At 45.3% G+C, this 21188-nt stretch overlaps 5 protein-coding genes across 5 annotated transcripts; 4 read left to right on the top strand and 1 right to left on the bottom strand.

Moving 5' to 3' along the window:
• Window positions 1–23: 23 nt before the first annotated feature.
• On the bottom strand, window positions 24–1816 carry hmox1a (heme oxygenase 1a). The gene is made up of 6 exons (XM_035180986.2): window positions 1715–1816; window positions 1580–1638; window positions 1342–1453; window positions 1041–1256; window positions 694–966; window positions 24–298 (listed from the first exon to the last, which is right to left on the bottom strand). The coding sequence occupies exons 2-6, from the start codon at window positions 1627–1629 to the stop codon at window positions 107–109; spliced, it is 843 nt and encodes a 280-aa protein (XP_035036877.1). The 5' UTR covers window positions 1630–1638; window positions 1715–1816; the 3' UTR covers window positions 24–106.
• Window positions 1817–2587: 771 nt separating this feature from the next.
• Window positions 2588–8080, top strand: foxred2 (FAD-dependent oxidoreductase domain containing 2). The gene is made up of 10 exons (XM_035181855.2): window positions 2588–2730; window positions 3945–4150; window positions 4245–4550; window positions 4641–4892; window positions 5412–5744; window positions 5835–6001; window positions 6081–6246; window positions 6432–6658; window positions 6829–6999; window positions 7275–8080. The coding sequence occupies exons 2-10, from the start codon at window positions 3948–3950 to the stop codon at window positions 7505–7507; spliced, it is 2058 nt and encodes a 685-aa protein (XP_035037746.2). The 5' UTR covers window positions 2588–2730; window positions 3945–3947; the 3' UTR covers window positions 7508–8080.
• Window positions 8081–8360: 280 nt separating this feature from the next.
• On the top strand, window positions 8361–12219 carry ankrd54 (ankyrin repeat domain 54). The gene is made up of 8 exons (XM_035181335.2): window positions 8361–9039; window positions 9971–10018; window positions 10110–10208; window positions 10468–10539; window positions 10742–10789; window positions 10994–11118; window positions 11208–11315; window positions 11462–12219. The coding sequence occupies exons 1-8, from the start codon at window positions 8646–8648 to the stop codon at window positions 11534–11536; spliced, it is 969 nt and encodes a 322-aa protein (XP_035037226.1). The 5' UTR covers window positions 8361–8645; the 3' UTR covers window positions 11537–12219.
• Window positions 12220–12454: 235 nt separating this feature from the next.
• Window positions 12455–17664, top strand: hmgxb4a (HMG box domain containing 4a). The gene is made up of 13 exons (XM_035181621.2): window positions 12455–12536; window positions 13173–13278; window positions 13850–13986; window positions 14091–14166; window positions 14242–14829; window positions 14948–15151; window positions 15441–15625; window positions 15745–15826; window positions 15916–15980; window positions 16107–16203; window positions 16294–16457; window positions 16638–16760; window positions 16930–17664. Exons 2-13 carry the CDS (start codon window positions 13242–13244, stop codon window positions 16972–16974), a joined length of 1803 nt encoding a protein of 600 aa, XP_035037512.1. The 5' UTR covers window positions 12455–12536; window positions 13173–13241; the 3' UTR covers window positions 16975–17664.
• A 517-nt stretch (window positions 17665–18181) lies between these two features.
• si:dkeyp-69e1.8 (uncharacterized protein LOC100001340 homolog) lies at window positions 18182–20735 on the top strand. The gene is made up of 3 exons (XM_035181888.2): window positions 18182–18339; window positions 18609–18754; window positions 19432–20735. Exons 1-3 carry the CDS (start codon window positions 18315–18317, stop codon window positions 20293–20295), a joined length of 1035 nt encoding a protein of 344 aa, XP_035037779.1. The 5' UTR covers window positions 18182–18314; the 3' UTR covers window positions 20296–20735.
• The last annotated feature ends 453 nt before the right edge of the window (window positions 20736–21188 follow it).

Genomic DNA, 21188 nt, shown 5'->3' with positions numbered 1-21188 from the left:
TGATAAAAAGGCAACTCAGACAGTTTTCACTTAGTAAACGTTTAATAAAATACATATAAAAAGACGACACGTTGAGATTTGATCATAAAGAGCTTGGACACAACTCTCAGTCGTACTTGTTGTACTGGATGAGGAGTAAAGTGCTGGTGGCGGTGACGACAGTGGCCAGTGCGACACACAGCCTCATGGTGAACTGGCTGATCTGTGGGGACGGGAGCACGGCCGCCGGGAAGCTGCTCTTTGATTGGTCCGCCGTCGCCATCGTGACGCTCAGCATTTTCTGCAAGTCGTCAAAAACCTGCAGGAGAACAAGTTACCGAAACGGTTATTAAGTCAGAGCTGTGCTTGCTCTGCATTTATTCCCCAGTTTCACTTCCTCTTAGGAGTTAATGTGAGTTCAGTACTGGTTGTGAATCAGAATCTGCAAGTGTGTGTGCACATGCAGGGTTTGACTCTGGTTTAGTATCACTTCCCATGTATTTACACAATAAAAGAAAATACAGCGGATGACATGTCAAGATAAAGTGTGAGAATACTCCATGTCTTAGATTATTTCTTATTTTAATTATGATCCTATTCAGGTTCATGTAAGGAGAAACCTGTTTACGTGGCAGCATCTCATGTGACCATTCTCTTAGGGAACCTGCCCATGTTTCCCACAATCCTCCGCTGCTTCAGTCCGCGTCTCCTCACCTGGATGTTTAACTCGAAGGCGGACACGGCCTCCTCCAGCACCTCCCTCCTCTCCTCCTCCTTCAGCTCGATGCTGTTCATGCGGCTCCTGTACAGCTGCTTGAAGCGGTTGGGGCTGTTCACGCCAGGGAAGGAGAAAAATGCCAGCCCCTCTTTGCCGCTCAGCCCGAGGGACTTCTGGGTAATCTTCCCCAGCACTTGACCCCCTGAGAGGTCACCGAGGTACCGGGTGTAGGCGTGGGCCACCAGCAGCGCCGGGTTCTCCTCACCTATCTGTGGAATTAAAGCCTGTAATCAGATTTCGTGTTTGTTTGGATCGATGGATCATGTCACAGCAGCTCCCTCACCTGTCGCAGCCTCTGTTGGTATCTGTGTGTGGCTGCGGGAACAATCACCCTCTTCCTCCAGTCCGAGCCCAGGAAAACCTCCAGGTCGCTTTCCAGAGACTCCACACGGGCCAGTTCCTGAGGGAAGTAAATGGGTGCCACAGCTGGATGGGTGGAATTCCTGTCCAGCTCCTCCTCAAGGACCTTGTAGATCTCGTAGAGGGAACACAGCAGCACCTGAGAGACGTGATTAAAAACCCACTTTACAGGACGTTGACTGACTTTCCAGAGTTCACTGATCGGGTTGGAGAGCAGAACCGACCTTGTACTGGGGCAGAGTGATCTGACCCTTCTGGTAGCTCAGCATCAGCTGTGTGTTCTCGGCTCTGACGTGGTTGTCTTTGGTTGCTGCTTTAATCTGCTCTGATAAATCCCTGAAGACAAGACAGGACGCAGGAGGAACTTTTATCACATCTTGAAAACTCTAATAATTAGCTGCTTATAATAAAAAAACATGAGTTTAAAAGTTATTTTCAACACATATGACTCAGCTGTCATACCTGCCAACGTCCCCCGTGTCAGGTTTCCTCGCGCTCTTCTTGTTCTCCATCTTTGCAGACTGTAACGAACATTTGGTTTTACATCCGATCTGAATGAGAAGCTACAGAACAGTGCGTGTGATGTGATCTATTTACCTGTGATCAGTCTCGTCTCCTTCGTGCTGGTGGAGGTTCAGTCGTCTCCTCCTCTGAGTGAGCGGCCCTCTCTGGAACTCTTTTATACACACTGATGCTGAGTCAGATGGGAAGTGTGAGTGCTGACTCACTTTACTGCTGCTGCTTAACATGACAAAGCAATGTGTGGATAATAAAAACAGAAACCATGATGGGGCAGATATCATCAGTCAAGGCTGGTAACTGAGGGTGACTCAGGGAATCAGGAATCACGTACCTGAGGAGATTAGACTTGTCAGCACTTGCTTACACTTGATTTAATTATTACAGGACATTTTTCCAATGGCTGATTTAAACTAGTTTGAACAGATGTAGTTTGTTTTTTAATGTTTTCTTTTGTATTCTTGATTTGTCTTGTTTTTTATCCCATTTATTTTACAAAACACTAACTGTAACCTCTAGATATAAAAACTATATAAATGCTATTATTATTATTATTTATGATCTTTACTCTGGTAAAAGTAAACATAACAAAGTACGTTACCTGAGTTTGATTTTAATTTGAAACAACCTTATACTTCCACTCCAATTACAGTATTTTATTGACTCCACCACATTTATCTGACACTTGAGGATTAAAGATTTTCTCGATCAATAAAGACAAACTTAATGAAACTTGATCCACCGTTGGGACTGGAATCATGTGACCCTGATATTTGATAAAGAGTCATTGAGGAAATGATGATTATGATTATTATTTAAAATCTGTAAAGAGCACTTCTTGGGGGGGTCTTGGGGGGGGGGGGTCTCATCTCTCCTCCAGAGGCCTGCTCCTCTATGTGCTGTGGTATTTTCTAATCACGCCCCCTGGTGACAGCAGCCCTCCATTGGTTTTCCTCCTCTAAAGGGGGAAGTGGGCTGAGCTTGTGGATAATCTCACACTGACCCGAGTTAAAATGCGGGATAGCAAACATGTAGCAGGTCCGATGATCGCTGGAACCCAGATGTTGAGCGGGACCGATCCACGGACATAAGAGGTAACGCGGGTTTCTTTATTCTAACACCTCACATCTGGTTCAGCGGTCGATGGCAGCCGCCGCAGCCGCCGCAGAGTGAGCCGAGCTCGGCAGCGGAGTGGAGGCAGAGCCGGGGGTCTTCGGAGGAAGAGGAGGATTCTGAGATTCACAGGTTTTAGTTTGGTAACATGTGATGCGCACGTATGTAATCCTGTGTTTGTTGGTATGATCCAGAGCATCGAGGCACTCAGTGGCCTCATCGTGGCCCAGATTCCCACAGAGGCGCGTTCATACACAACATGTAACAGAGTTACACACAGAGTCATTAACAAACAATGAACAACAACAGTTTAATTCAGTTTAATCTTATTTCTGTGTATATTTTATAAGTGCTGTGATTTGGTGCTGCGCAGATAAGTTGTTAAGGTGCATCACTGGATAACCACACACATTATCTCAAGCCAGTTTACATCACAATGTTATAGAGAAACACAACAGTTCCCACAAAGAACAAGTTCAGAGATAAAACTTATTAATAACAGTGAGAAACCTCCAGGTTGAGAGTCAGCTGACATGTGCCTCGTCCGGTTGGAGAGAGCAGAGGAACATGGGCGAGAGAAGAGAGAGAGAGAGACCAGGAACAGTTGTGTGAAGTAAAAATTAAACTTGGTCAGACTGAGTGATGATAATAGACATAATGATGTTTATAAAAATAATAACATCAAATTATTCTCCACCACTATTTTACACTTGTGAATTTTTAGTTTCCCAAAATCTTAAAAAATGGAAATTATGCTAATTTTATGCGGCTATATTCTAAACTCTTAATGTTTTTTTAATATATGTTATTATCGTGTGATTTTTATTGTGTTATATTAAGGCTGGATGATATGGTTAAAAATTCCGTCGAGATAAAAATCTTCACGTCAGTCGATATCACGATAAATGTCACATTATTATTTCTGTCGAGATCTGAGTGAAGGTTGTGGTTTTAAACATGAAACGTGATAAACAGCAAAACATTTTACAAACCTGATCCAAATGATAAATGAACTGAATTCAGAAACAAATAAATGAAATACAAAAAATGTATACATAAGAAATATATTGATCTTTGTTGGACTTTTCTAATATTGCTATTGATAAAAAAAAGTATTGGGATAATTATTGATATTGTTTTATTGCCCAGCCTTATGTTATATCCTATCTTTACCACGTTTCTTCTTGTTCCTCAGGTTATGGATTCGAACCTTCCTTGTCTCCTCCTGGTTGTGTTGGTCGGCTGGGTCGAATCCTCCTCTGAGAATGTCACCCGCCACTTTGATTACTGCGTCCTGGGAGCCGGGCCCGCCGGACTGCAGATGGGACACTTCCTCTCCAAAGCCAAAAGGGACTACATCATCCTGGAGAGGAACGCAGGGCCGGGCAGCTTCTTCCACAAGTGAGAGACTTTGTGAAAACATGGAGGACGTCTGTGGTTCCTCCTGAATCCTCTTTGACATCTGCCCCTGTTGTGTGTGTGTGTGTGCGTGCAGGTATCCCAGGCACAGGAAGCTCATCAGCATTAACAAGATCCACACAGGAAGGCAGAACCCGGAGTTCAACCTGCGCCACGACTGGAACTCGCTGCTGAGTGATAGACGCGACCTCCTGTTCAAGCGGGTGAGCAGCGAGTTCTACCCTCCAGCCGACGCCTACCCGCTGTATCTGTCCCTGTTTGAGAAGGAGCTCGGGCTGAGGGTGCGTTACGGCGTGGACATCGGGAGGATCAGGGCGATGCAGGCGGCCACTGGCAGGAGCTACGTCCTCACTGATCAACAGGCATCTGACTACAAATGCAGGTATCTGTCTTCACACTGAACCTGTGGTGAGCATTTTGTGTTTGGACTGTGAGTTGCATCGTGTGGTCTGTGCTCTCCCCCCCCCCTCAGCGTCCTCCTGGTGGCCACAGGCCTGTGGGTACCTCAGCAGGTGGAGTTCGTCGGCTCTGAGCTGGTTGAAGGATACGAGTCCATCTCCACCAACCCAGACGACTACCGGGACCAGGCCGTGCTCATTCTGGGGAAGGGGAACTCTGCTTTTGAAACGGCCCAGAGCATCTTGGGACGGGCGAGTCGGGTGCACATGCTGAGTTCCAGCCCCGTTCGACTGGCGTGGCAGACGCATTATGTCGGAGACCTCAGGTACAGATGAAGACGTGGGAGATTTTCTGTCTCTGTGACTTTAAACATCAGTGGTTCCCAAACTTTCATCAGACACAATCACACAAGATGATCCAGGACATCCACCTTGTTTGATCTGGACTTTATTACGTCCACCAAGGAGCATTTATTTGTTTTCTTTCTTTTGTTAGTTGGCAGGATTATTAAAGATGTGGTTTAGCTCAGTGAAGAACTCATTAACTTTTAAAGGATTTATTAACCTCTTTTTAGTTCTACATATATTTAAAGTGGATTTTGTGTTATAGCTGTTTACTAAACAAAAAGGTGCATATCCCCAGTATTTTTTATGCACTTGAAGTTCTGTGAAGTTTGTACATTTTGTCCCACTTGGATCCATCTCTTTTAGGTATGAGGACTTATTCTGTATGTGGATATACATGTTTAATCAAGTCATAATAATTTTTTTATGTCAGCTTCAGTTTCAACTGTTCTGAATTGGAGGTTTACATTTTTAACATGAACATTTTCTTTGTTTTTCAGAGCTGTGAACAATGAGCTGCTGGACACGTACCAGCTGAAGTCTCTTGATGGTTTGGTGGAGGCTCAGCTGGAGAAAATGGTTATCGTTCAGCGAAAGGAGGAGGGCAGGAGGAGATCAGGAGGAAAGAAGAAAGAGAAGAAGAAGAAGAAGAAGAAGAGACACTTGTACTTGACTCTAAACAAGTACATACAGAACCAGGAGGAGAGGAACCGCTCTGACGTGACTGCAGAGGAGCTGCCAGCGTATCACATAGACAACTTCTCTATGAGAAAACCCTACGACCGTGTGATTCGATGCCTTGGATTTCGATTCAACTTCAGCGTATTTGACAGGTAGACATTTATGTAGACTTACTGTGTTTGCCCATATTACGTATATAAGATGTTTTGTTTAGATAACGCTTCCTGTGTGGATCTCTTTAGCTCCGCCTGCCCACCAAACAGTGACAATGCAAAAGGGAGGTTGCCGGGGGTGACGGCCTGGTATGAAGGGAAGAACACCCCCGGCTTGTTTGTGCTGGGAACCGCTGCTCACTCCAGAGACCACCGCCAGTCTGCCGGCGGCTTCATCCACGGGTTCCGTTACACAGGTGACAGTCAAACAGATTAAAAATTTTTTGACAATTTGACAAATGATGCAGGAGTTAATTAGGATTTTTTTTGCCACAGCACGAGCTGTACATCGCGTACTTGAACACCGCTACCATGGCAACCCCTGGTCATCCACAAAGCTGTTGACCACACAGCTGCAGTCCTGGATCCTGAAGCGGGTCGGCGAGGCCTCTGGGCCATACCAAATGTTTGAGGTGCTCGGGGATGTGATACTTCTTCGAGGGTGAGTCCATGGGATATCATCAGTTATCATTAACTTGCATGAGATCTGCCTGCTGTCGTTGGCTGAGTACAAGTTGTCTGTCCATAACTTTAAAAGTGACCCGTCCTGGTCAGAGCTACAGTGGCTGTTCCTCATCCCTGTTCCTCTGGGTGAACTGGCTCGTTTCCTCCCTCTTCCACTCTCAGCTCTCACTGTGAATACGTGGAGGAGTTTCCGGTCCAGGCGCTGCCTCAGCTCTCAGCTCTCTCGGGTCATGAGGTGTCCGGCCAGGGACTGATCGTTCTCGTCATGCAGTACGGGAAGAAGAAGATCGACTATCTGGGGCGCGACAGGGCAGAAACCGACTGGACCAAAGCTTGGAAATCCAACTTCCTGCACCCTGTTTTATACTATTACGACAAACTTCCTACTGGTGAGTAAGAATTCTGCTGCCATTAAAAAGTAGCTGTACTTCTTCCATGTAGAATCACTGCAGTTCTTAAAGGTATCCCTCTGAAAAGTGAATATACTGAATATTAAATCACAAAATACTAATGTAGACACTGGCAAACCATTTTCAAATTATTATTTTTTTAATCCCAGAGGAAGAAATGAAGCTCCGTCCCAGTGGCTGGCCGCTGCCCAGGCCTAAGGCTCTTCATCACATGGTTGAAGACTTCCTCGCAGAATGGGACAGTCCCATATCTCACATCCAGCCTCTGCGGCGCTTCCTGGAGCACTGTGTCCAGACCGACCTCAGGGCCTTCTATGCAGGTAAAGCATGTTAGCAGCTGCCTCTATTTACAGAGAGTGGTCTGTATTAATATAGTGCTGTTCTAGTCTATCGAACCATTGACCTTCTGGTTAGTGGACGACCTGCTGTACCTCCTGAACCACAGCCACCTCTAACTAAAATCCTAGTCTTTCCACTTTGATTCTCACTTTATGAACCTGTTACCTGTTAAATTCAGAAAATGACTGAGTGATTTCACTAACTGCAGAGCAGAGGGCGACGGTGACTCATTCCCGTGTTTCGTCACATCTTTTAGAATCATGTTTCCGTTGGACCCTCACCCACCGCGAGCCGCCGCTGTTCTGTCAGCAAGGATACTTGAAGCAGCAGGGTGTGGTTCACGACAGTCAGCTGTGGCAGCACGCACACGACGCTGGATTGATGCCCACCGAGCAGGACGCCGGCACATCGGGGGCCGACCCAGCGTTCCCCAGCTACCTGGCACATACTGGAGCCTCTGTGTCTTCAGGACTGAAACTTGACCTCTGATTGTTTTACCGAAGCGTGTTAAAGCCTATGATGCTGTATGTGCCCCTCAGACTTTCTACCTCCAGCACCAATAATCATTCACTCCACAAGACCAAATATTTTTCGCACCGATTATTGGTTCCCAACCTTCTCTACTTGCAACCCCTCATCACCCAGTTGCAGATTTATACCACTTTTCTATTTGAACCAAAGAGTGATTTTTCCTTGCTTTATTTTGATATTTGAAGGGACCTGAATGAGTCAAATGATCCTGTAATTTACTATCTAGAAAGAAAAAAAATTAAATTAGAGGAAAATCTGATATTAATAAGCAGAATGTGTTTCTCCTTCAGGTTTAATCCCTCACACATCACGTGGCCTCAGACCCACTGCTCCTCAGCGAGAGGTGGCTTGTCCCTTAGCATTCCTCAAATATATATATCTATCTATCTATTATAATGTGCCATTATCACTTTATGTACATGTAGATGATATGAAACTATATAGTGGAGGGTGGGTGTTACACAACGATTATGCATTTTACAGTTTAAGTGACATTACCTGAATAAATACACATTAAAGAGGGAAAACAAACTGTTTGTGGTTTTATTCTGATTCAAATGTTTTTCTTTGTTTAGTTTATTTTATTCTTTTTTCTTTTTTTTTTAAATCATAAATTAGACAAAACAAATATTCAGTAATTTCACAATCGTTATTTTCGGAGTGCGCATGCGCGGTCCTGCACTCGTACAATTTGACTGGCTGCTTAGTTTGCACTGCTCCTATTGGACCGGAGCAGCTGAAGAAGACGGAAGCTGATTGGTCGTCAGTGCACGGAGGCTGTCGATTGTCCAATGGGAGCGAGTGTTACTGCCTCCAACTGATGAAATGGGGAAAGCGTGAACCAGGAGACATTTTGGTTCTGTGAAGGTAAAAGCATCGGTGTAAACACAGCTCGTTACCCGGGATGGAGACGCTCTGACGGGGGAGGATCTGTGAGGACGGACCGAACGATGGCTCCAGACGCTGCCGCCGCACCAGCCGCTGTGAACAAAATGGATTCCTGATGTTCACGTGTTGATGTCGGGTGTGTTTTCTTCTTGGCGGCGCGAGGACCGTGTGTTGTTGTAGAAGCAGCCTCCATATGTCAGGGTGAAGCATGGACGGCTGGAGCCCGATCGTTGCAGCCGCCTCGGACAATGACCCGTCCAGCTCCGAGGGGGAGTACATGGTGGAGCCCGGACCCGGACCGGAACCCCGGGAGGCGGCGGCCCGGGAGCAGCGGGGCCCCGCGGAGAGGATGGAGGACGGGGGCTCCGCGGCGGTCGGCTTCGGGATGAGCGGCATCGGGGAGGGCAAAGTGGTTTTGGGTCGAGTCGGACAGAGGGACGACAAAGAGCTCCGGTACCTGCACCTGCTGTGGGAGCCGGGCCGAGCCGAGCTCAGTGTCCCCGCTGGAGGGGCCACCAAGCTGGGGAAGGTGACGGGGAGCAGGGCCAGGAGACAGCACAGAGCCGTGAGGAGCCTGGGGCCCATGGGGAAAGATGTGTATGGTAAGAGAGGGAATCAAGGTGAAGACAGGGTTTAAAGTTAGGTTAATGTTTAGGTTAGACTGGGATATGGTTATAGTTAGGTTAAAGTTAGGTTAAAGTCAGGTTCAGGGGGTTAGGTTAAGGTTAAAGTTAGGTTAATGTTTAGGTTAGGCTGGGATAAGGTTATCGTTAGGTTAAGGTTAGGTTCAGGGGTTAAGGTTAAAGTTAGGTTCAGGAGGTAAGGTTAAAGTTAGCTTAAGGTTAGAATGGGATAAGGTTAAAGTTGGGTTAAGGTTAGTTTAAAGTTAGGTTAAAGTTAGGCAAGTAGTAACTATAGTTAAGTATAAATCTTAAGGAAGTCAGTCATCTGAAGTCACGGAGACAGTGAAAGTTTAGAAAATACAAACTTAACTAACATTTTTATTCTCATATTTATACTGCATCTTTACTGTATCTGTAGTAAAATGTGTGTATATGTACATAATTTCTGTGTATTTCTATTTTTATACTTTTACATGTTCTCTTCATTTTATGGATGTTACACAACATATGTTTTGTTATCATGGCGCTTTCACTCAATTTGAAAATGTTAGGCATGATAATCTCTATAATTCTAAGGTCTCGACCTCATGTAAAGTGCCTTGACAACATGTAGGTTTATAATTTGTCGCTATGCAAATAAAATTGAACCTAACTAAACAGATAAAGTTAATCATTGTATAACAGAAGAACTCAACATTTAACGATTTCAATATTCCTATCATAAAGCTCAAGCAAGCACATGGTGCACAGATGAGCAGTATACAGTAGTTTTATATGCTGCCAATTTGTTTTGATAGTGTAAAGCCAGTGTCCCTGTCAATACTGTCATTGTTTGCCTGATGACATCCAGTGCGACCCCTGTGGACATAACATTTACATACGTCTCACTTTGAATGTCTTATCTCCACAGCTGTGAAAAGACTGAGGGAAGCAGCCAACAGCAATGATATTGACACAGGTACGAGCAGGAAGGTCATTCTGTAATTTATTCAAGCAGTGTAATGGAAGGCTTTTTGAGAGTTTTTGTTAATAAAGTTCTGTTCCTGCAGTTCGAAAACTCCTGCAGGACGACATAGACCCGTGTGCAGCAGACGACAAGGGAAGGACAGCTCTTCATTTCTCTTCCTGCAATGGCAACGAGAGCATCGGTAGGTTGTTGACAGCTGTTAGGATGGAAGGACAGTAGCATGAAGAATTACACATTATGCTGCAGGACGGTTGCAAAGAGCATTAGGCTCAAATTCTAAATTCAGCGAGGGTCCATCCTGTTGAAGTGTCCTTGAACAACACACAGAACAACTGTCCTGTTTTACAGCTAATTGTAATCATCAAAGATAAATGAGGCATAACATTACTACATTTATCAATTTATTTATCAAGTCTTCTTTTTTTCCAATGTGAATAAAGTGCAATTGTTGCTGAGCCACGGCGCTGACCCCAACCAGCGAGACAGTCTGGGAAATACCCCCCTCCATCTGGGTAAGAGAACAATCACCACGATGACACATAAAACCTGCAGCACTGTAGTCATACGTCTTTCTGTGGTTCTACACAGCTGTGCAGCTCACAGACTCACATCTGTTAAAAAGTACACATGTACTGCAGAGTGAAATAAAGTATTTTTTGTGATGCAACAAGTGACTGAACCATCTCTGTTGATGTACTTTTTGTGTTTGTGCAGCGGCCTGTACAAACCATGTGCCTGTAATCACCACATTGCTGAGAGGAGGTGAGGCCACTGCTGAAGTGTTCAATTCTTTGTGAATACATATTGCTCAGCTTCCCATTAAAAGTAGAGATCTTTACCACTTAGCTAAAAATACATGCATACATTTCAAAGAGGTGTCTGTAGCCAAGAAGAAGTTTCAGCAGGGTGTCAGGCTCTCCAGTTATATGTAATGGAGACATTTGTGTTCTTATTGATTCTGTGAAGGAGCCCGTGTGGACGCCCTCGACCGAGCAGGCAGGACCCCGCTGCATCTCGCTCGCTCCAAGCTCAACATTCTGCAGGAGGGAGATTCTCGCAGCTTAGAAACCCTGAGAGGGGAAGTCACACAGGTAGAGAGAGAACACCTCCTTCCTTGGTTTAATGAATCAGAACTGGATGCTTTAGTACATACAGATCATGATGTGACTCTCTTTTCTAGATTATACAAATGCTGAGGGAATACCTGAACTTAATGGGCCAGAGTGAAGCTAAAGAGAGGCTGGAACACATCTCAACACAGCTGCAGCACACACGCACCAAAGAGCAGGTGAGACCCACATTCACAGATTCACATCAGCCCGACCAAGACCTGATGCAGTTAATGTGTATATTCATGTGTATATTCTTTAATTTGCAGGTATTGAGGATTCATTGTATGTTTGTTTTTCATCAATTCATTTGTTTTTTTTACAGGTGGATGAGGTGACGGACTTATTGGCCAGTTTTACATCACTCAGTCTACAGAAACAGAATTTGGGGGATAGGTAGAAGACTAAGTTTATAGAGAGCTGAGGTCCTGCTCTGCTCCACTAGCCTTCGTCAGACAAGTAAACCTGGACCACGATACTGTGGTTTTCTGTGCATATTCCACATTAAATATTAACCTACAGTAACATTTAAACATGTTGTCATTTTATTTATTAGCGTCCTAATATGACAGCAAGGCTAACAAAAGTAGTGTTATCCTGGTTAAATTGAAAAGGTGCTCAGATCTCAATAGCCAACGCTGTAATGGAGTTGACATCCTTTCTGCATATGGACGTTACACACATTAGCTTTTCAGAGGAAAGATAAAAGAAGGCCCTCAAGGCAAAATACGCTCAAAACAGGAAGCTTGTGGAGACAGAAGCTAACCCAGTGCAGCGGGACCTCAGCTCTCTATTGTGTGTCTGTTTCTGTGTGTGTGTGTGTTCTCTGACATCTTGCCTGCCATTATTAGTCACAGCTCCGTGATCACTGAGATGTGTAGTTCTTATGAAATGAGTTAACAGTTTCCCCTGTTGTGACTTATCTGGGTTTGTGTTCAGCACCATGTTTGGATCACGATGCCTTTTTTTTCTCTTGTGTTGCATGTTGATACGTTTGTATGTGATCTGTGATGTAAAAAAAAATTGGTTTGGCTGTTGTTGGAAATCGATATTTGTGAATCAATAAATGATTATGTTTGTCTATATTGGGGAAATATTGTCTTTTGTACAATGTGAGAAAACTTTTATATCTATTATTTTGGCTTATTTTGCATATTATAATATTGATGATATATTGTGTTATTTATAGTAATATATATTTTTGTATTATAACGCACTTTTTATATAAATTTCTAATTAGTAGTAAATCTTAGCTTTAGCATGTGTATGGCTAATGTATAGCTACTTTCCTCCACGCTGATTGGCTGCCTTGCCCAAGCCCCTCCCCTACGCGGACACGTATTGTTTCGCCGATAATAAAGATGGCGGCTGGACCCGCGTAAATTGGAGATCTCCTAGAGGTAGTAAAATCTAATAAACACATGATTTCCTCCGCTCCGGGGGTTTGTAAACGTCACGGTGCATCACCTCAGAGAAGCCGGGGACATGAGCAGTTTATTCGCGTCTCCGCGGCGCTGTTTTCGCCCACTTGAGGGGACCGCGGCCTAGCGGCGGGTCGAAGCCTCGGGCTTTCCTCGGCGGCTCATGCCGGCCGGCGAAGGGCTTGCTCGGCCGGGCGGATCCGGGCTCCTGGAAAGATTGGGGAATGGGACGCAGAGGAGGGAAAGTGAATGGAGAGGGGGGTGTGTTTGTGTATCTTTGCAAAAGTAGGCGGGAAGTTGTTTAGCTGTTCTTTCTCCTGTGCAGGAGGCAGACTCCGTTGTTTTTGTAAATGTTCCGCTGATTTGATTTTGCATGAAGTTCTCCAGTGTTGAGCAGGAGTTGAAGAGAGACACACAGACACACACACACAGACACACACTCTGAGGTGCACTTATCTCTGCTCATGTCTGGGTAACGTTACACCACGAGAAAGTATCTGGTTAACTTTTCTATTTCCTTCACGTCAAACTCCTTCATGACTAATTTCTGTTAATACACAGAAGTTCTTCGCCCTGACTTGTATTTGACTGTTTCTCTGTGTGCTCTGTTGACAGGTCGTTATCCCGCCTTCATGGTGTCAGTGACATCCTGTGACGAGCAAACGTGTTGACAAAGGACCAACTATGGCTTTTGAGGAGATCAAGAGTAAAGGAGGAATGGGTAATGCCTGCTTGTTATGTGGTTTTACTGTATTTCCCACGGTGGCTGAGAAATAAAGAAAACACACGTGCAAATAGTAAAAACACACACGTGTAAATTAAGGAAACAACTTCATCGATTTGACGACACATGCAAATACAGACGACACCAGTAATGTTTGCAGGGGACCCGAAGAAGTGTTGAACCTGCTGTAGTTCCATCAGCACTTTACAAAGCGGGTTCATCACTTTTTTCGTCAAGTTGAAGAAGTTGTTTTCTTAATTTCCAGTGAGTTGAGTTCTCTCTGCCACCGCAATTTCCACTGAACAGATTTATCAAACCAATGCACTCAAGTGCTTTGAATTATAAATAGTAATAACACTGCAAAGTGCGTAATGCAGCAAGGAAGGGAGTAAAGATGTAACGACATATACGTGTCCATATAATACACCTACGGTTGAAGTCTAAATTCAACTATTGCCTATTCTGAGTATGAGCTCAGTCTGTTAAATGTTTCTCACCACGAGTGTCCCACAGAATCTTTGTTTTACTTTGAAAGTAAGGATTATAATCCAGATTTCTTATATTTTAGATGTGGGGATGGAGGGAGACAGGGGCCTTGTTGCTGGTCGGAGCCAGAGAGAGAAGAGGAGGTCGTACAAGGATCTGCTGAGGGAGGAGGAGGAGATCGCTGCTCAGGTCCGAAAGTCTTCCAAGAAGCGACCCAAGGTAAGTTATCATTGTTCAGTAACTTTTATCTAATGGGTTAATATCAGTTTACAATTTTGAACAATATGTCAGATTAAAAAAAATTTGGTGTCATTTCCAATTAGGATTCAGAACTTTTCATGCTGGGAGGGGATTCGCATAAAAAGAAGAAGAAACACAGCGATGAGTACTATCACAGAGGTGAGATGTTTATATATTGTAATAATCTTCTTATTCATGAGAATTGACTCTAACTCCATATTCTTCCTGTGTCAGACCACGATGGTTCAGGTCCACCTTCTCACAAGAAAAAGCACAAGTCTGCAGACCGCTCCCCAACCCTGTCGTCCCCGTCGTCCTCCCACCCGACAGATACAGCGATGGGCCTCCTTCAGGCCATCACCTCTCCCTTGGCGACAGGTTCGGAACCCAGCCCCCACTTACACAAGAAACCCTCCTATCCCCCCCTCTCCTCACATTCCTCCAAGGACCGCAAACGTGAGGGCAACAGCGGTAGTGGAAGCAAAGGAAGCCACTCCCTCTCTCACTCGCGCCCCGTGTCTTCCTCGTCCTCTTCTTCCAAGAAGCACTCCTCCTCTTCTTCAAAGTCATCCCTGTTCCACGGTGGAGCTCCCAAGGAGGAGCCGTTGACGTTGCGCGAGGCAGACGGGCTGAAGATGAAGCTCATCATGTCGCCGGAGAAGGAGGAAGGGGAGAGCTTCCCGTTCACGCCGCACTCATCCAAAGGAGGCGTGAAGAAGGAGAAGGAGAGAGACAGGACGCAGCCCTCAAAGTCGTCCAAGAAGAAGCAGCAGCAGAGTCGAGATCCACTGCCTGTGGTGGGAAAAGAGGTGGAGGTGGAAGGTAGGATAAACCTAAAGGATGAAACACATTTCCTTTGGTGCTACTTGATTCTTGGAACTCCGCGTTTTCTTTTGTTTCTTCACATGTGCTCTGCGTTACTCTGCTCTCTGTTAAACAGGTCATTATGGAGGAGGCATGGGAGATGAGAGTTCTTCATCTGGGGCCGAGCTGGAGGCAGGAGAGTTGGTCATAGATGACACATACACACATCTGACGAAAAAGAAGAAGAAGAGCAAGAAAAGCAAGAAGAAAAAAGACAAGGAGAAGGACAGAGATAAGGAAAAAAGCGGGAAAGACAAGAAGCACAGCAAAGGATTCGGAGGTGAGTATATTCAGTAAAGAGATGTGCTACTAGCTTTTAAGTACTGTGGTGAAACTTGGTCATAACAATTACTGATAACAATTTCTCTTGCTGTCATTTCCAATTGGCTGCATCTACTCAGCAGGCAGTTCAGTATTGTTTATGTGCCAATGAGCGATGAAAAAGCAATAACCTGAAAAACTTTAAAACTTTTATACTGGCACTTCCCTTGTAGAAATCTTGCGGATTGTAAGACTTGTTAAACATTTTCAGTTTCTCAAACCCTCACTCTTGTCGTCCCTTTTTTCAGACTCCTCGAAGAGCCACAGCCACAGCCACTCCCATCCCACTGTCACTCACAGTGCTGTTGGTCCCATGTATGCTATGGGCGCACCCATCCCTCCACACCACCACCAAGGCAGTGAAGGAATAACAGAGAAGAAGAAGAAGAAAGAGGAGAAAGACAGAGATAAGCATGATAAAGATAAAGAGAAGGTAAAATACTGTGGAGTCGTTATTTATTTTACACCTCACCTCTCTTACTGTCGTGCTTTGTTGTGTTTCTCTTACAATATAAGTAAGTAATATAGTTTCTCTTCTTTCTCCTCGTTTAGCCCAAGAAGAAGAACACAACAGCCTATCAGGTGTTTTGTAAAGAGTACAGAGTCAACATCAACGCCGAACAGCCAGGACTAGGTGGATAAAATATAGTATAACCGTATAAATCGAAATTAAATTACTAAAAGAAACCATCTAAACATTTTGTCTGTACGTCTGGTCCTCAGTCTTTGGTGAGCTAAGCAAGAGGTTGGCGGAGGTGTGGAAGGCGATGCCCGAGAAAGACAAACTCGTAAGTTTTTCATAATTAACATAAGTTTGCCTAATTAAATTGAATATCACTGATATATTTGCAGTTGTGGTGGTGCAGCACTAAATGTCTATTGCTTCCTGGGCTCTGTGTGTTCACACTGTGCAGGTCTGGAGGCAGAAAGCTCAGTATCTGCAGCACAAACAGAACAAAGCTGAGGCCACGACGATCAAACACAAGAGCTCCACCGAGAGCAAAAGCAAAGGTATTTTTAGCCCGACGCTCTCAACTCTTTGTCCCTTCACCGCCGCATCTCATCAGAACGGTCTTTAATTCGTTTTTTCTTCAATAAAAGTTGTAGCAACAGGAACCGGGGTTGTGTCGCCAAGCAGAGCCCCCGGCACCTTGTCCCTGTCCCCCGCCCGAATCCCAGAGGTTGATCCCATCGACGCAGCAGCTCACCTGCAGCTACTAGGAGAGTCCCTGTCCCTGATTGGGCATCGACTACAGGAAACAGAGGTGAGTTTCAACATGCACGTGTTTCTGCATAATCCTGCTAATAACAAAAAACAAACAAACACAGACGGGAACAGGAGGTTTAAGTGTTCACCACATTTTTTGATTTTAAGTCTAACGTTGAGATGTTTCATTAATGCAGCGGACGAAGTGAATCATGTGACTGATGTGTGTTTGTGTTAGGGGATGGTGGCCGTGTCCGGGAGTCTGTCTGTACTTTTGGACTCCATCTTGTGTGCGCTGGGGCCACTGACCTGTCTCACGGCACAGATACCACAGTTAAACGGCTGTCCTCGAAACGTCCTGGTACAGTACTGACATTTGTTAAAGCTTGAATGGATTTAGTTTATGGGTTGTTGTTTTTTCCCCCATTTTTATTCAGTTTAAGAGCAGGACTCAAAAACGTCTAGATTCAGGAGATACAGCCACACCTTTTATAACAGTGTTCTAACTGTGCTTTCTCTTTTCATATCAGTCGAATACATTGGACAACATCGCCTACATCATGCCTGGACTGTGAGTGGAGGACGCGGAGTGATTGTTCAGCAGACCCAGAGTCAGCAGACCCAGAGTCAGCAGACGTGACCGGATTGGTTCCCGTTGCAGGACCGACCCTCGGACTTTGATTTAAAGCCACTGCCCTCCCTGCATCTGAAAACTTGGATATTTCTAGTGTCGACATGTTTTTTAAAAGTGTATTTTTAAAAAAAAAGGAACGTCATTCTTTTAATTTTGTAATTGTCATATTTTTTTAAATGAAGCATTTTACTGGACATTCTAATTCTTCTCGGCGTATCAGCTTAGTTTTACTGTTACTGTACAGCTGTTGTGTGGATGCGTGTGTGACTGTATGTAATGTGCTGAGTGTGTGTAGCTGTAAAGTGGGTGTGACGTGTGAACGATGAGTTTCCCCTACCTGTTTTTTTTACTGAAATGTACAGGAACATTGTAGTTGATCTTCTGCTCATCATCAACAAACATAATATATTTAACACCTGATTATTTTTTCTTTTACCATGTAAAAAAAGTACTGTTATGCCTTATTTGCTCGTTTTCTAGATTTGATATTTCACTGTTCTTACAGCGTTTAGATTTTGTCTGTACTGTAGAATTCCAGAAGCGATAGAAAACGCCTTGTTCTAAAAAGCTTCGAGCTTCAAATCCACAACAGTGGCAACATTAAAATATGATCTGATCAGATATGACGCAGCTTCTGCCTCCCAACGTTTTTTTATATTCGTCCCTTCTCTCTCTCTCTCTCTCCTTTTCCTTCTCTCGCTTCTTCATTTCTTTCCTCTTCTTCTCTTTCTCCAGTAGCTTTTTCTTTTCCTGCTTCTTCGCTTTCGTTTTCATTTTCAACTCCTTCACCTTGTTCGCGTTGGTCCTTGAGGCGATTTTCTGAAAAGACATAGACAACATAAGTCTAAATCTGAAACAAATCTAAAATCCATATAATTCAATTCAAAAGCTGATGTCCCTGATGCTCAATGTTGTGTTGGACCCTAAATCTCACAGAAGTTTTTCTGCATATGGCCCCAATAATATAACAATGAAATCATATTTATTACATGATTTGAAATATGGGCTATTTTGAAAGTTAAAAATTGTAAACAAAAAAAGAAAGATGTGACATTGTGTTGGGTACTTAAAAATTTAAATACGAGGACTCGAGTCATAAATAAAGCTCCGGGCTGCAGTGGTGAGAACACCGACCCCTCTCGGTCCCCGGGCCCCGGGCTGAGTCGCCCTGCCTCGGCCACAGATGGAGCTGTGTTCACCTCCTGAGGAGTGAGTCAGTCTGCAGGAACCAGGAAGTGACTTCATCCTGCTTCAGATCTACGACACAGAAGAGGAGCAGACATGTCAGCCGCTGCTCCACAGTCAGGTAAATACACTGATACTCTTTACTAATGGAGCTTTCTAACAGGGAGGGAGAGGGAGCGGCCTCCTGCTGCGGGTTAGTGCGGGTTAGTGCGGGTGAGACGCGGGGAAGCAAAGGGCGGTGTCACTTCATGGAAATGATAACAACACAACAGGCTGGAAACTGTAGAACAAAGTAAAACTGCTGCTTTTAACTAGAAAGAGGGCATATTTATTAAAGTTGTGTTGTCTTATTGAACTTTGTGTCATGTGTTTTTGTCCCTGCTCCGTCAGAGCTGAGGCTGGTGGTGCTGGGCCGAACCGGACCAGGACAGAGCCCCGCAGGCTGCACCATCCTGGGCCTGCAAGACTCAGAGCAGGGCCCAGACCAAGCTTTGAGCCAGGAGTGTAAACACAGAGGAGAAGCTGCAGACAGACAGGTGAGAGACAGACAGAGAGACAGACAGACAGACAGACAGGTGAGAGACAGACAGACAGACAGGTGAGAGACAGACAGGTGAGAGTGAGACAGACAGACAGACAGACAGGTGTGAGACAGACAGACAGACAGGTGAGAGTGAGACAGATAGACAGACAGACAGGTGAGAGTGAGAGAGACAGACAGACATACAGGTGAGAGTGAGACAGACAGACAGACAGGTGAGAGACAGACAGACAGACAGACAGGTGAGAGTGAGACAGACTGACAGATAGACAGACAGACATACAGGTGAGAGTGAGACAGACTGACAGACATACAGGTGAGAGTGAGACAGACAGACAGACAGACAGGTGAGGCTTGAACAGTGAAGCCCATAGTTACACATTATTACCAGCAGCAACATATTTATTTGGATGGCCACCACTTCAGAAGCAAATGTAGGAATAATATAATATAATATGATATAATATAATAGAGTTATTGATAGATATTTTTGTGTGCAAAATAATGTCCTGTTGCAGTTGACGTGGCCAAAGTTTGTCCTGCTTTCCATGGATCACAGTCTTGTAAATTATCTCTCATTAGTTTGACCTGCAGTGAAATTTAAAAGCAAAAATATCACCCAAAAACAAAGCAGTCACTTTTCCTCGTTGACTTCTTGCTCCTTCTCTGCAGCTTGTGGTCGTCTCCGGTCCGGCCTGGTTCAGCTCCGGCTGCAGCCCCGAGGACAGAAGAAGACACATCTCCTCCGTCATCGCCTTGTCCAGCCCTGGGCCACATGCCTTCCTGCTCTGTGTCCCTGTGAACCAGCCGACCGATGGAGAGGACAAGGCTCTGGACGCCCTGACCAAGCTGTTCGGCCCCTCTGTGGTCAGCAGACACACCATCGTGCTCTTCACCCACACGGAGGAGCTGGAGGAGGACGAGGAGCTGGACGAATACCTGGTCACGTGGCGCAAAGATCTCCAGGAGCTGGTGGACAGATGCGGTGGCCGCTACCACACCCTGGAGACCCGCAGCGGAGAAGAGGCAGGGGAGAGGGACGCTGTTCAGGAGCTGCTGGAGAAGGTGGAGCAGATGGTGAAGGAGAGCGAGCCGCGGCACCTGAGCTGCCCTCTGTACGACGAGGCTGAGGAGCGAGTGAGGGAGCGGCAGGTGGAGGTGGTGAGACGGAGGAGAGCCGAGGAGCTGAGCGAGCAGGCGTCTCCCACCGACTCCCAACCGGAGGAAGACGTCACAGAGGAGGAGCTGGAATCAGTCCGAGACGAAGCAGAGAGGAGCGTCGGCGACCTGGATGTGGACGTAGATGATATTTTCCCGTCCACCAGTGTCACGCCTTCCTCCCCCTCCTTTCTCCAGGGCCTGTGGGAGAAGCTGACGGACTGGTTGATGTGGCTGCCTCGACTGGTGAGGAGGGAGGCCTTGTTCGGGTCCCTGGTCAGCCTGTTTATGGGGGGGCCGTTCGGGCGCATGCTGGGGGCCACTGTGGGTTCAGTGGCCACTGAGGTGGGCAGAAGGAAAACACAGAAAACTAAATAAGAGATAATCTATTATAGATTAATGTGCACCTCAAAGTCACTTCACTGTGGGATTGAGCTACATGCTAACAGCTAGCACGTGTCAGGATAGTATTTACCACTGAAGTCCTGCAGGTATTTATATTTTACCACTCTCTGTATTATCTAAACACTTTATTGATGGTGGACAAATCAAACTTTATATAGTAGTGGAGGAAGCATGCAAACCAAGCTGTCTGTGTCATTGATTTATTAGCAATAAGAAATTATAAGTTATTTATTAACCAATAAAGTATCTAAATAAAAGAAGTGTCGTAAACTCTGTAAAGAAACATTCAAAAAAGGCAAAACTAAGAAACAACCACCAGATGGAGACATTCACCTTTTTATTGTGCAAGTTTGAAAGAGACATTTCACTTCCTGCTCGACCAAGCAAATAAAAGCTGCTGTTTTCAGACCATCGCTGTTGTTCTTCCTTTGAGGCCCTTCTGAATGTGAAATGATTGATCTGCACAGATATGAGGAAGTGGAAGCACGAGGCCACGTATTCTCTGGGATGTGTTTTCATCACACACACACACACACGAGCAGGAGGAGGTTTATGAGCTGAGCGTGAAGTCTCTCTCTCTCTCTCTCTCTCTCTCTCCTGCACACACAATGGCAGGTTATGGCTTTGACATTGATGTAATTGATACTCTGCTAAAACCGTCAGTCATAACCCATCCTTACATCTCTCTCCCTGACTCGGGCCGCTCTCCCCCCCCCCTCCCTGTCTCTCCAAACTGCCGCCGGCTCTGCCTCAGGAGCAGCAGCTAGGCGTTTCCGAATGTGGGTGGTCCGGCCAGGGGGTGAGAGAGAGAGAGGAGAGAGAGAGAGAGAGAGAGAGTTAACTCAGCTCTCATGTTTCCCAAAGGG

The sequence above is a fragment of the Hippoglossus stenolepis genome, chromosome 16 (assembly GCF_022539355.2).
Source record: "Hippoglossus stenolepis isolate QCI-W04-F060 chromosome 16, HSTE1.2, whole genome shotgun sequence".
Taxonomy (NCBI): Eukaryota; Metazoa; Chordata; class Actinopteri; order Pleuronectiformes; family Pleuronectidae; genus Hippoglossus; species Hippoglossus stenolepis.
Note: the sequence above shows the minus strand (reverse complement) of the source record. Positions and strands in the feature narration are given on the sequence as shown.